Source organism: Lemur catta, chromosome 15, assembly GCF_020740605.2.
Source record: "Lemur catta isolate mLemCat1 chromosome 15, mLemCat1.pri, whole genome shotgun sequence".
NCBI lineage: Eukaryota > Metazoa > Chordata > Mammalia > Primates > Lemuridae > Lemur > Lemur catta.
In genome coordinates this window covers 57,104,126-57,119,143 of record NC_059142.1, presented here as the reverse complement: position 1 = coordinate 57,119,143, position 15,018 = coordinate 57,104,126, and the positions used below count along the sequence as shown (strand labels likewise).

The 15,018-nt window shown below is 48.1% G+C and overlaps 1 protein-coding gene across 1 annotated transcript in view; it reads right to left on the bottom strand.

Annotated features, from left to right (window-relative positions):
* Positions 1 to 12,481, bottom strand: part of FOXK2 (forkhead box K2) — a 47,749-nt gene extending 35,268 nt beyond the window's left edge. Inside the window, exon 1 of the mRNA XM_045527050.1 lies at positions 11,909 to 12,481. Within this exon, the coding sequence (XP_045383006.1) occupies positions 11,909 to 12,330 (422 nt within the window). The 5' untranslated portion in view covers positions 12,331 to 12,481. The remainder of the gene's footprint in view (positions 1 to 11,908) is intronic.
* Between the last annotated feature and the right edge of the window lie 2,537 nt (positions 12,482 to 15,018).

The following is a 15,018-nucleotide window of genomic DNA, read 5'->3' as shown; positions in this document are numbered from 1 at the left end:
CAGCTGAGGCTGGTCTCGGGGCGAGGCGAAAGCTGACCGGGAGCTGAGGGCCCAGGCAGAGACAGGCTACAAGGACGGGGGAGTGCTGGCACTCTGGAAAGCTGTCAAAATGGCAGCTCAACACAAGTTAAGAACAAGGACTTCAGTGACCACCTAACCAAGGAAGACAGTTCTTGCAGTAACAGTTGAGGAAAGTCACTAAACAAAAGGGCTCCTATAGCTTTCAACAAGCAAACAACAAAATCCTAACATAATCCTCCGGAAGGAGGAGAATCTGATTTCCGGAGCTACAGAATTATAATAGTCAAATGTCCAGTTTTCAACAGTGGAAAAATCACAAGGCACACAAAAAAATAGGAAAGTATGACTCAGTCCAAGAAACAAACAAAAAAATTGACAGGAACCTACTTGGTGATCTTGAGGTTATTAAAAGGTGTGGTGGCCAGGGGACAGGGCTTGGAGAGGGCTGTGAAGACGGGGTGAAACGCGTGCTGACAGGGGGCAAGGCCCGTTTTCTTTACTCCTTGCTACCCAGGGACCTTCATGGTTTGTTCTAAATCAAATTGATTGAAATGAATAAATAACAACAACAACAAAAGGTGACAGAAACTATCCCTGAGGAAAACCAGATATCCAACTTACCAGACAAAGACTTTAAGTGATGGCTCACGCCTGTAATCCCAACACTCTGGGAGGCCGAGGTGGGAGGGTGGTTTGAAGCCAGGAGTTCAAGACCGGACTGAGCAAGAGCAAGACCCCATCTCCACAAAAAATTTTTCAATTAGCTGGGCTTGGTGGTGTGCACCTGTAGTCCCAGCTACTCAGGAGTTCAAGGCTATAATGAGCTATGATCAGGCCACTGCACTCCAGCCTGGGCAAGAGAATGAGATCTCATCTCTCTAAAAAAAAAAAAAAAAAAAAGGAATCAAACAAATCCTGGAGCTGAAAAGTATGATAACCAAACCAAAATAAATATTCACTAGAGGAGTTCAACAGCATATCTGAGCAGGCTGAAGAAAGAATAAAAAAATTTGAAGACAGCACAATTGAAATTATCAAGTTTCAGGAGCAGAAAGAAAAAAAAAAAAAAACTGAAGTAGAATGAACACAGCCTGAAGGACTTACAGGACATCATCTAGCAGATCAACATACACGTTACACAAGTTCCAAAAGGAGAAGAGAGAAAGGGGCAGAAAGTCTGAAATATCTGAAAACATAATAGTCAAAAGTTTCCAAATTCGATGAAGGATAAGAACCTACAAATCCAAGTTCAACGAACTCCAAGGAGGATGGACTCACATGACCCAAACTGCGACATATTCTCTCAAATTGCTGAAAGACAAAGACAGAATCCTGACAGCAGCAGAGAGACACAACTGGTCTCAGTGAGGCTAACGGCTGACCTCTCATCATAAGTCAGAGAGAGGCCAGAAGACAGCGGGATGACGTATTTAAAGGGCTGAAAGAAAAACAAATCCTGTCAACCAAGTATCATATCCAGTAAAACTGTCCTTCAAAAATGAAGAAGCCGGGCACGGTGACGCCTGTAGTCCTAGCTACCTAGGAGGCTGAGGTGGGAGGATCACTGGAGCCCACGAGTTCAAGGCTGCAGTGAGCCATGACCACACCTAGGAGCAGCTGCTGCAGTCCAGCCTGGGCAACAGAGCAAAACAAAAAAAAAGGCCGGGCGCGGTGGCTCACGCCTGTAATCACGCCAAGGCCAGTGGATCACTCGAGGTCAGGAGTTCGAGACCAGCCTGAGCAAGAGCGAGACCCCGTCTCTACTAAAAATAGAAAGAAGTTATATGGACATCTAAAAATATAGAGAGAAAAAAATTAGCCAGGCATGGTGGCACATGCCTGTAGTCCCAGCTACTGGGGAGGCTGAGGCAGGAGGATCGCTTAAGCCCAGGAGTTTGAGGTTGCTGTGAGCTAGGCTGACGCCACGGCACTCTAGCCAGGGTGACAGAGTGAGACTCTGTCTCAAAAGAAAAAAAAAAAAAAAAAAAAAAAAGGAGAAAAAAAAGGAGCGGGGGGAGTGGGGGAGGGGCACCCAGAAATTAATACATTCTCAAATAAACAAAATTTGAAAGAATTCATTAACATTAGATCTGTCCTACAAGAAACACTAAGGGAGGCCTTTAGGTTGAAATAAAGGTCTACAATGAAGGTAAATACCCAGGCAAATATAAAAGCTAGTATTACCGTAATTTTGGTTTGTAACTCTACTTTTGATTTCCTATAGGTTCAAAAAAACAAATGCAGGCTGGGCGCGGTGGCTCATGCCTGTAATCCTAGCACTCTGGGAGGCCGAGGCGGGTGGATCGCTAGAGGTCAGGAGTTCGAGACCAGCCTGAGCAAGAGTGAGACCCTGTCTCTACTAAAAAAAAAAAAATAGAAAGAAATTATATGGACAGCTAAAAATATACAGAAAAAATTAGCTGGGCATGGTGGCGCATGCCTGTAGTCCCAGCTACTTGGGAGGCTGAGGCAGAAGGATCACTCGAGCCCAGGAGTTTGAGGTTGCTGTGAGCTAGGCTGACGCCATGGCACTCTAGCCAGGGTGACAGAGCGGGACTCTGCCTCAAAAAAAAAAAAAAAAAGAAAAGAAAAGAAAAATTAGCCCGGCGTGTAGCAGCTGTAATCCCAGCTACTGGGGAGGCTGAAAGCAGGAGGATCACGTGAGCCCAGCAGTTGCAGGTTGCAGTGAGCTACGATGATGCCACTGTACTCTAGCCCTGGAGACAGACCCTGTCTCAGAAAGAAAAAAAAACAAACATCCTCTAACAGCTTAGAAATGGCAAAAACAAAGTATTTTTAAAACACTCCCTATACACTCAAAATGCTATTATACTCTGAAAAGAACATGATAGTAGTCTCCAATTTACTTGTTTAGGGTTTTCTATATTCCACCTGTTCAAATAAAAGACAAAAGATGAGGCCGGGCACAGTGGCTCACACTTGTAATCCCAGCACTTTGGCAGGCCAAAGGCAGGAGGATCGCTTGAGCCCAAGAGTTGGAGGTTGCAGTGAGCCATGATGACACCACTGCATTCCAGCCTGGGTGACAGAGCAAGGCTTTGTCTCTTTAAAAAAAAAAAAAAAAAAATTTAAGGTGAAGTTTTCTTACCGGTAATGATTGGTGTCTAACACTAAGAAACAGCATCATGGACAGTTGGGGCTTTGGTGACACTGACATCACGTCAACAATTCAATCTCCAGTGGAACCAGGATCACAGAAAACTGCAACAACTCAGCTATAACTCAATGTCTTCTTTTCCCATTAACCATAAATGTTTCCAGAATATTTATATCAACCTAACTAAAGTCAATTAACATGGCTAAGAATAATACTCAAGTGGAAGAATGTTAGGCTACCACTGCCTTAAAAAGAACTGAGATGAAGACCGGGGCGCAGTGGCTCACGCCTGTAATCCTAGCACTCTGGGAGGCCGAGGCGGGTGGATCGCTAGAGGTCAGGAGTTTGAGACCAGCCTCAGCAAGAGCGAGACCCCCATCTCTACTAAAAATAGAAAGAAATTATATGGCCAACTAAAAATCTATATAGAAAAAATTAGCCGGGCATGGTGGCGCATGCCTGTAGTCCCAGCTACTGGGGAGGCTGAGGCAGGAGGATTGCTTAAGCCCAGGAGTCTGAGGTTGCTGTGAGCTAGGCTGACGCCACGGCACTCATTCTAGCCTGGGCAACAAAGCAAGACTCTGTCTCAAGAAGAAAAAAAAGAAGAACTGAGATCAATCTTCTCACAAGTAGAGATAAGACTTAGGATGACATTTTCTCGAGTCTTTCCAAAACTGCAAAGGGAGAAGAATTATTTAGTGATTCCACCTGAGGTGTCTCCACCCCCAAGCTCCAGCATTTTAGAAAAGGCACTTTCAGGCCCAATGCAGTGGCTCATGCCTGTAATCCCAGCACTCTGGGAGGCCCACAACGGGAGGATGGCTTGAGCTCAGGAGTTCAAGACCAGCCTGGGCAAGAGTGAGACCCCATCTCTACTAAAAGTAGAAAAACTTGGCCTGGACTGGTAGCTTGTGCCTGTAGTCCCAGCTACTCAGGAGGATAAGGCAGAGGATGGCTTCAGCCTGGGAGTTCGAGACTGCAGTGACCTGTGATGACACCACTGCACTCTAGCCTGGGCAACAGAGCAAGACTCTGTCTCAAAAAAAAGTTCTTTCAGTTTAATTTGAACAAATGCTTTGGTAGCATAAAGGTTTTAAGCAAGTACCATTTATTTTTGTTTTTTCTTTTTGAGACAGAGTCTCACTGTAGCCCTGGCTAGAGTGCAGTGGTGTCATCAAGCTCACTGCAACCTCCAGCCCCCAGGTTCAAGCTATCCTCCTGCCTCAGCCTCCCAAGTAGCTCGGACTACAGACACGAGCTACCATGCCTGGCTAAGTTTTTTATTTTTCCTGTTTTATTCGTAGAAACAGCGTCTTGCTCTTGCTCAGGCTGGTCTTGAACTCCTGACCTCAACCGGTCCTCCCACCTCGGCCTCCCAGAGTGCTAGGATTACAGGCGTGAGCCACAGCACCCAGCCGGCAGGTACCATTTGTAAAAAAAATTATCAAACTCACCACCAACAGGGCCAAGTGTGATATTCAACTATTATCAACTGCTAGATTACTGTCCAACAGGGGGTCTCCACTTTCCCACTACTGACATTTGGGGCTGGATTATTCCTCGTGGTGGGGATGTCCTATGCATCACAGGATTTTCAGCAGCATCCTTGGCCTCTGCTCGGTACACAGTAGCACCAACCCTCCCCGTTTGTGCCAACCAAATGTGTCTCCAGACACTGCCACGTGTCCTGAGGAGGCGAAGGAGGGACAGACTCAGCCAGATGAGGACCACTGTTGTATCCCCGCACCTTTCACTGGACAAAGCAGGCACGCGTTCCATCTCAAATGACAAACGGCAACAAAACCCAAATACAATCTAAAAATCTCAGCAGAACTCCCCCGTTTGTAGCACATCAGCTGCGGAATATAAAATCCAACACACTCTGACCTGACGTCTGCTGGGCAAGGCGGCACCTCTCCTGCTGCGGCTCTGGGCTAGGTGCTTCCTAGGCTCCCTGCACTACCGCCCCTGGGATGACAGGGGTAGTGCCGGCCAGAGCCTGCTTCAATTAAACATGCCCTCCAGTATTGTATTTCATTAGCACATTCAAAAATCCCTCGTGAAAAGTGTAGAAGCTGACTTACTACACTGCCATTATTTAAGGTATTATAAATTGCTTCAAAAACCAAACATAGAAAACAAGAGCTGCACAAAAATGTTAAACAGATAAGAATTCTATCCAGAATGCAAACTGCTTTCATTAAAAGCTTCCCTAATTTAGAAACCCTCTTTTCTTCATTTTCAAAAAAAAAAAAAAAAAAAAAACTTTCTCCTCAGCCAAGAAATAATAGTTGCATTTTCACAATGGAAAAATCTGTTACTATAACAGCATCATCTTTTGGAATATTTCCACCAATTATGCACAAAGCTGTGCTGTGCTTCTGCTGCTAAATGGGGAAGCCACATCTGCTAGAATCCCTTCACTGGATGATCAGCACCTGAGAACCACGGAGAACAGTAATGTTAAATCATCAGTTAAGGCCGGGCACTGTGGCTCACGCACGTAATCCTAGCACTCTGAGAGGCTGAGGCAGGAGGATCGCTCAAGATCAGGAGTTCGAGACCAGCCTGAGCAAGTTCGAGACCCCGGCTCTACTAAAAATAGAAAGAAATGATCTGGACAGCTAAAAATATATACAGAAAAAATTAGCCGGGCATGGTGGCGCATGCCTGTAGTCCCAGCTACTGGGGAGGCTGAGGCAGAAGGATCACTTGAGCCCAGGAGTTGGAGGTTGCTGTGAGCTAGGCTGACGCCACGGCACTCTAGTCCAGGCAACAGAGCCCAGGCAACAGAGTGAGACTGTCTCAAAAAAAAAAAGAAAAAAAAAAAAAAAAACCATCAGTGAAGGGGTACAGGTGCTTCCAATACATACCAAGGGGTATACACATGTGTGGGATATGGTCCCCGCCTTGGAAGACTAAGAGGAAGAAGAGGAAGACCAAGATCAGGGGAGAAAGTTGCCTAAGAAGGTGAATTATAGCCCCAGAGATGAGGAAATAGATTAGAAAGTGTCGTGGACACTGAGAAGCCCCTTCCTGCTTCCCAGAGCCTGACAGTTTCAAGAATGGCACATTATCTACCACTCCTAGGGGGTCCCAAGCCCCTGTGTCACCCTGGAAGGCTGCAGGGTGACATTCAACGCTTGCAGGGGACTTTACCTTCAGGTCTTCACTGCCTCCCAGGCAGAAACTACGGCCAGAGTTTCAAAAGTACATATGGTTTGTTAGACTTCAATTTAAAAAAGTAGTTAAAAAAAAAAAAAAAAAGAAGAAAAAGAAAAACAGCCAGGCACTGTGGCTCACGCCTATAATCCCAACTGCTCCAGAGGCTGAGCGGGGAGGATCACGTGAGCCCAGGAGTTCAGGACGAGCCTGGGCAACCTAGTGAAAGCCCCATCTCTACAAAAACTAATTAGCTGGACATGGTAGCACACACCTGTAGTCCCAGCCACTCGGGAGGGCCAAGGTGGGAGTTTGAGCCCAGGAGTCTGAGGCTACAATGAGCTATAATTGTGCCACTGCACTCTGGCCTGGGCAACAGAGCAGAACCCCGTCTCTATAAATATAAATTTAAAAAAATTTTAAAAAAGAAAAAGACAAAAAGAAGAACAGCCAGGCACAGTGGCTCATGCCTAAAATCCCAGCTACTCTGGAGGCTGAGACGGGTGGAGTGTTTGAGGCCAAGTAGTTCAAGACCAGCCTGGGCAACACAGCAAGACCTTGCCTCTTTTAAAAAAATGTTTTCTTAATTTCAAAAAAAGAAAAACAGTGTATTGTGAATTGCTAAGTTCTTCCATTGGAAATCTTTAATTCCAAAATAACAGCATAGTCAAAGTGTAAAGCATTAATGAGCAAGTAACCTTCAACTCAGACCACACCAGGACATTAAATTTAAACAAGTCTTTTCCTGCCTCCTGCCCAGGCCAGAGGCAGTTCCCCTCTTCCCTTGTAACCAGGGAAGGTTTGTAAGGAAGCTGAGAAGAGGGGCTGTGGGCGCCAGCAGATGGACCTCTCCCAGGACTGGCCGGCCCCTGGGTGACACCAGCCACGCCCCACAGCCTGTCTTTATCCTTAGGCCCCGATGAAACTTCAAACCGTGCTCACCACTTCCAAGAAGCCCTCAGCCCTCAACCAATTTACTGCACACACGTGTCCAGGTGCGTGTGATGTGAGCAAGCTGAGGAAGGCTTGCCCTCTGGAACACTTCCACCCTTGTATCACATTTTCTGTCACCCTGCTGGTGACAGTCATGCCCTAGATGCCCATGGGCCCTCTGTACCAGGCCCCAAGCAACGTGCTAAGGACACTGTGATGGACAAAACAGATGCAGCCCCTGATGTCTACCAGGGGCACAGACCAGCCCACGTCACCCAGTGGGAGGGACTAAAATTCAGGCAAGTGCAAGCCAGGAGCCTCCTGTCCAGGAGCCTGTGCCCACCCTCTCCTGGCAAAGCCAGTTGGTGCACAAATGACCCCAACAGGTGACTGGTCACAGAGGCTTCTTTCTCAAAAATTAGAAACTGAAATTATTTTGGATCTGAAACGTCCTGAACTATTCACTAAGCAAACATTATTCAAATGAGGTGAGATTAGGGTTGAGTTTTACCACGGGAAGAACTGAACACTGGGTGAAGCAGAAGCAGCTTGGTTGTTGGGTTTTGAACTTAATGATGATGCTAAAATAGCTGCACTGTGTTCCCAATGTCTACAGATCAGTGACAAAAATGTATCTTGATTTGCCAAATGAATGCGTATTATAGCTTTTAAAGAAAAAATACAAAGTGGTCGTTAAAGGCAATTAATTTGCATACTGAGCACTTTTTAAAGTGCAAAGCACCACTTGCCCCTCTGCTAAGAATCTGCCATTTATACAGACAAGGTGCCAATTCCTGGGTCCTGAACCCTGGCTCTCAGCTCTACTCACAAGCCTGTCAAGAAAAGAACGTCAGCTCATAAAACTAAGGCATTTCAGCCAAGCTTGCAGCCCATAAAGAAGGAAACACGTCAAATATCACCAAGGGCTCTGTTCTGACCGGCTCTGCTCAGGTCTTCAGACAAGGCAATCACATTTTTTATCTTTTCCTACTGGGAACTCTGTCCTCCTCCTCATGCCTCCTCAGGCCCACCAGGGCTCCCACCTGGCAGTTAGCAGGTTTCCATTCCTCCTAACCCTAATTGCATCTGCACCGTCCTTCCAACCCCTCCCCCACATTCCTTACATCCCCACCCCCACACCCAGCAGCCCTCCCAAGGGCTGCTCAAAACTTCCTGATTGCCCTGGGACCCTCCACACTTCCCTCTTTCTGGCCCCAGTATTCTCTGGGAACCCAAACCCTTCCTGAGTAGCCCAGGGCCGTGAGCTCCTTCAGCTCATTCTCCAAGTCTCCACTGGAAGCCTGACTGCGGGCTGGAGCCCTCTCTGGCGCTCACCTGAGGGCCGCTGAGACAGCGAGCAAGCCTTCAATCTCAGCAAGCCTTCGCAAGCCTTCCAACACATGACCAGACATAACCTGCAGGTCAAAACGTGCCACGTAAGAAAGGAAGTGTTGAAGTACCACTAGGTAGAACGGACATGAGGTTAATTTGGCGCAGGAACAGGGGTCATTTTTCTAAATGAATTTCTGTTTTGCACGTTACATAGTTTGGGGCAATAGCAAATTCAACTTGTTCTATTTATGTTTGGCTATTAGATATTATAGGATATTATTGGTCAACAATGTGTCAAATTCATTTGACATTTTCAAAACACAAACTGACAAAGAGTTGCTTATTTTTATTTCTAAATTATACTGAGTTTGCTACCATGGCAACAGTAAGAGCAACAACAAAACCACACATTCCCTTCCAATTGACCTTCCTAAAACACTTTACTAGTCTCAGATGCCAGACTAGGCCCTTGGACAAACAAGGACTCTGTCCTCAAAGAGGACATTCTTTATTCTGCCACTGATCAAAGTAAAAATGCCCCCTCCAGATCCAAGCAAACCTCGAGCGCCAGCTGTTCCACAACCTAAGGTCCCTTCCAGCCTAAACTGCCCCTTCTCCAGCGCCAGGCTACAGCCCCAGCCACACCTGCCAGGCCACCTCCACCTGCCCACCTCCAGGAGCCCTGCCCAGGTGGCCCAGGGGCCCTCATGGAGCCCACCCTATGGTCCCAGTAACATCTGTGTCTCCAGCAAATCCAAGGCTCTCAGAAAGGAAAACATTGCATTTCTTTACACAGAGCCCTGCATAATTAGCAAAAAAATCAAGGAGCTGCAGAAATCGCTTGTTTTCTGGAAAACCACACACCCTGACACTCCCGTGCACACCAAGCCCCCCCCCACCCATTCACACTGGCCATGGGGCTCACCAACCACTGTGGAAAAGGCTCTTGTATTTGCATCTTACCAAAATTATTTAAAATACTCATGACAGCCAACAACAGGATCACAGTCCTCAGCTTTCTCTCTTCTTCTCAAATTAACACATTATGTAGTACTTCAATGGAATGATAAACCACACCTTAAACCTAAACTTCTTACCTACACTTCCAAATTCTCTGTGAATTCTTAATACAAATTCAAAATGTGAATTTATTTTAAAGTTGTAAGTGAAATAAAATCATTGTGGTTCAAATAAGAGACCAACCATGGGTTGTCATATTTTCTAACTCTACAGTGATTTTGAATTCAGTAGGCAAGGCCGGGCACAGTGGCTCACACCTGGGCCTGTAATCCCAGCACTTCAGGAGACTGAGGCAGGAGGATTGCCTGAGGACGGGAGTTCAAGACCAGCCTGGACAACAAAGCAAGACCCTATCTAGACAAAAAATAAAAATTAAAAAATCAATAGGCAAACCTGAAATAAGCATTAAGAATATTTCAGCCTCTACATAATTACTCTAAACTACATGTGCTTTTAAGCTTATATGCTTGATTTGATTTTTAAACTTAAAAAAACAACTTGTAACTCAAACTTGAACACTGACCTTAAATTTAAGAAAAAAATTTTTAAAACAATTTATCTACCTTTCACTAGTAGCAATGTTTAGAGCCCATTCCATTAACCTGTGTTACTACCCCACACCAAAAACTTAGAAGCGATACCTTACAGAAAGGGAGGTGCTGAAATAGTCTACAAAGTAATCACTGAATTCAGTGTACAAATGCCAAAATCCCTTCTGTGAGAAAAACCACCCCACTATGTGGCGTTAGCAGGCCCACAGGAAGTGCAGGACTTGCGATGGCCTCGGAGGCCACTGGGCTCTGCCCTGTGCACAAGCTGGAGGTGAAGGTCAGGGGCCCGGGCTCCATTTCACCCTTCTCCTTAGGTACTCACCTCTCCTGCGAGGTTCACTCTATCCTTCCAAACTCTGAATTTGCTCCCTCACTGATTGAAAGGTCAATTTATTTCCATGTTTACCACGTTGGCATGTGCAAAATTCAATTCAACACAAGTGATTCTGGCTGAACAATAATTAAAGAGTTTTCTTTAAAAACTCAAAATCTTCAGAGTAAATGTATAATTTCCTCTGTTGTGACGCTGAGTTTTTTGTAAATAACAAACTGTTAGATTAAAGGGCAACCATTAGGCTCCTACCACTGATTTTAGTATTTTGGTTTGAAAATAACATTCCTTAAATTGCTACTATCAAGGTTTAAGGAATCAGCTGACACAACTTTCCAGGGCTGTCTATGCAACAGCGCGGGGCACACACAAGCTAAGGAACTAAGAAACGCAAGACAGCTCTTACCAGCATCGCCCAACTCAACAGTTAAAAATTCCAGTTTGTGGACAAAGGCTGTATTTTGCAATGATCTAGAAATGAGCCCCTGAGGAGTAATTAGCATTTCCTAGAGAGCAAGTTTGTTTTTCAAGCAGAGTAAATGATAACTTCATAAAAATCATAGAAACAAACTAATTTGTTTTGCAGCAGGACTGACAGTTCCCTTTGAGGCTCACTTAACTCTACCTGACCTTTTAATAACTTCTAAATAATCAACTGTCTTTTTAAAAAAAGTTTTGGAAGTATCTATTTTCCCAAAGTTTTAAGGTTCAGGGCATGGACTTAAAATCTATTATGCTTGAAGACTTTTCAACTTTCAGGCTACCGAAAAACATGGTGAAGGACTCAAAACACCGTATCTTTAAGTATTTTACTACTGAAAACACGAACGAAAAGGAAGTAAGAGACAACCCTTTATAAGCTAACAAGATGCAGATTTTAGTTTGGGGTAGTTCTTCCAAACACACGCAGTTTAACATTTCTGTCCACTACGACCTACCTGCTGGCTAGAAACAACACATGCGCACTCCCAGAACGCACGGGGACCCCAAAGCCCTCGACCCAGGCACAGGGGGCTCTAACTTTAGGAAGGTGAAGGCCTGGGGGGCTGCACCTGCCGGGCGGGGGCGGGGACTGGAGGGTCCTGTGGTCTGTGTCCCTGCTGGGGGTTGGGGTCTGGGTCCGGGCAAGTGTCCTGGGTTCGGATCCAGCTGGGGAGATGAGCGTAGGTCTGGGGTCTGGTCATGGGGGGTGGGCGGGGCGCGGCGTGGGTCCTGGTCGTGGGGGGAGGCTTGGGGGGGGTCGGGGGCGGGTGGGTCCGGCTCGTGGGTCGTGGTGTGGGCCCGGATCGCGGGTCTGCGGGGGGCTTGCGGCGTGGGTCCCGGTCGCCAGTCGCGGTCTACCTGCTCCGGCCAGTGGGTCGGGCCTGGGTCCGGTCCGGTCCGGCCCCGCCCGCCGCGCCAGGCCGCAGACCCCGCCCCCGCCCGCCCGCGGCCACTCACACGCGCGGCAGCTGCAGCGGCGGCGCCCCGCGCCTCTGGAACACGCCGTCCACGAACACGCCGTTCTTGCCGAGGCAGCGCAGGTAGAAGTCGCCGCCCGAGTCCGGCCGGGGCTGCGCGGCCGGCAGCTCGGGGGCCGCCCCGCCATGGCCGCCGCCGCCGCCCGGGGGCGTGAAGATCTCGAGGTGGCGCCGGGAGATGAAGCTCGAGTGGCCCATGCTCACGTCCACCGAGCCCTGCGACGAGTTGCGCCCGATGGTCACCGAGCGCTTCTTCATCAGATACTCGAACTCGCGGCCCTCGAGCCGCGCCACGGCCCAGCCACCCGGCGGGGACCCGCCGCCCCCGGCCCCGCCGCCCCCGGCCGCGCCGCCTGTGGGTGGGGGGCCCGCGCCCGAGAGCGCCGCCGCGGCCGCCGCCATCGGCCTGCGTGAGGGCCCGCCGGCCGCTGGGCGCGGGCGCGGGTGGCGCGGGCCGAGGCCCAGGCGCGAAGTCGGCCGCCGCGCTCCGCAGCGAGGCCCAGCCGAGGCCGCCGGCCGGCGAGCGAGCGAGCGGCGCGAGGGGCGGGAGCACGCGCGGCCGCGCCACCGGGCCGGCGCGCCGGGCCCGCCCCGAGCCGACGGACAGCCGCGCCGGCCAATGGGGGCTGTGCACGGCAGTGGGGCTACCGCGGCCGGCCAATGGCGAGCCACGCCGCGCCGAGCGCCGCACGTCCGGCGGCGTCGCCCCTACGCAGGCCGGCCTTCGGGCGGCGCGAAAACCCGGGGCGGAAAGCCTGGGCCCGCGCGGGATCGGGGCGGCGGGGGCCGCCGGGGCCGAGCCCGGGCCGGGGCCGGGGCCGCGGCGGGTGGGTGGGTGGGCGGCTCCGCGGACGGGGCGGCGGCCGAGCTTCAGGCCCGCGGCCTCCCCGGGGATACCGGGGCTGCGGGCCGCCGCTCTCGGTCGGGGTTGGCGGGCGCCTGGCGCGGCTGGGCACTGACAGGTCTCAGAGTTAGTGCTTCACCGCAGCAGGAAACGGTCCTGAGGTCCGCGGCCGAGCAGCTCGCCGTGCAGACGGTCGCTCGTCAGCGAGGCGACCCGCGGCCGCACGGCGGCCTCAGCGTGCTGCTGCGCGCCGTGGCGAGGCCCGCGCGGGTCCGCGGAGGTCGGCGGCGGGCGGCCTGGGTGGGCCCGGGTGGGTCCGGGGCCCGCGGCACACACGTGGGTAAACACACCGCGCAGACAAAGAGCGGCAGGTGCCGAAAGGAGGAAGTGGGACCCAGAGGTGGGGCAGGGAGGACGCGTCTGCGCCGGGGCCCTGCGGCAGGGATGTGCGGGGGTCCCGGGCCCCAGCGTCTGTGACCAAGGGAAGGCGAAGCCACCAGGAGCGAAATGGGAAACCACTGGGCATTTGGAGCACAGAAGTAATATGATCCGATTTAACTTTTAAGAAGTTCTACCTGTTTGCTGTGTGCACTTTAGGGGACAAAATTGAATTGAAAACAAGGAAATCCGTTATGTGTCCCTTTTAACGATTCAGGCTACGGAAAAAGTAGCTGGACCCACCATCCTTAGAGCTTTTTGCATGAGTACCCAATAAACTGACATTGTGAAAATCTATAAGCCCCCACATTTAAGATAACAGCAAACATTTCTGTCATGTTTAAATAGTTGCAGTCGGTGTAATTTCCCAAATATTGTAAATATTGACTTTTAAAATAAAACCAGATATCATTTCTTAAATGTATCAAATGAACCAGAATGATCTGAAACCCATCATCCTATGTTTTCTAAATATACAAACAATCTCTTGGTTAACAGTCAAGAGTTTTACATTAAACCTTTTCCTCCTGAACTCATTTCCATTAAAATTCCCACATAAATTTTATTCTAAATGCAATAGGTGTTTATGCTTGAACATAAGTTATTGCTGACCCTATTATTTATTGCTGGAGATACAGGTTAGGTACAGATATATAAAATACTTGTATAAACGTACATACATTTAATTTATGATTTCCTGTGAACTTAAGTATCATGTTAAAAACATTTCTCCTAGATTGAATTAGTATTAATATTCCAACAATTATTAGCTCATCATAGACCAAAGCAACATAAATACATGTAAATTTTGATCAAGACTAAAAAGTTGAATTATACTGGAGATTTATCTTTTAATAGCATGTGTAGAGCTTTTTTTCCCCTGATAATTAGTTTCTGTATCCACTGATGAGAAGTAATTATTGCTATAATGAGGCGGGGTACAGAGTCAATAGTATCCCTTTTTTTCATAAGTGTATATGTATAAGTGAATGGAACTACAGGAAGTTTTATTACAGCAACCTAACCCTATTCTTTGAAACTTCTGATTGTAGGTGTTGCATGAGAGCTGAGAGGAAGTTGCAGAGTTTTCACAGGACTGGAAGATGTTGTGACAAAGCTAAAACGTCTTGGTCCAACCTAGGAACTCAGTTGAGACCCCAGAAAGGCAACACCCCAGGAGTAAGGGCTTTAGGAGCAGGGGTGTGTAAACTTTACTAGTGTAAAGGAAAAACTAAAATATTGGAAATGAAGAATTCATAGAATTAGCTGAACACCAGACTAGATACAGCTGAAAAGGGGATTTTTCACCTCAAAGTCACATCAACAGAGATGGTCTGAATTGAAATGTAGAGAGAAAAAAGAAGAAAAATGAGGCAAAAAAAGAAAACAGAAAAGAATATTAGAGACCTGTGGGACAAGATCAAAACGTCAAATGTATGTAAAATTGGACTCCCAAAAGGAGGTAAGAAAGTAAATGTAGCAGAAGAAATATTTAAAGAGATAATATGTAAGAAGGTTACAAATTGATGAAAACATATGATACCAACCCACACATCCAAACAGTGCAGCAAGCCCTCAAAAAATATGTAAGTTCAAAGGAAAACACATGGAGGCATCTCATAGTTCAGCTGCTGAAAATCAGCACTAAAGAGGAAAGTTCTAAGAGGAGACAAATACAGAAAGACATATTAGATTCATGGAGCCAGCAGTAAGAATGACAGCGGACTCCTTATCAAAGGCAATGGAAGCCAGAAGACAGAGAAATGACAGGTGTAAAATACTAAAAGTAAAACAAACAGAAGTCATTG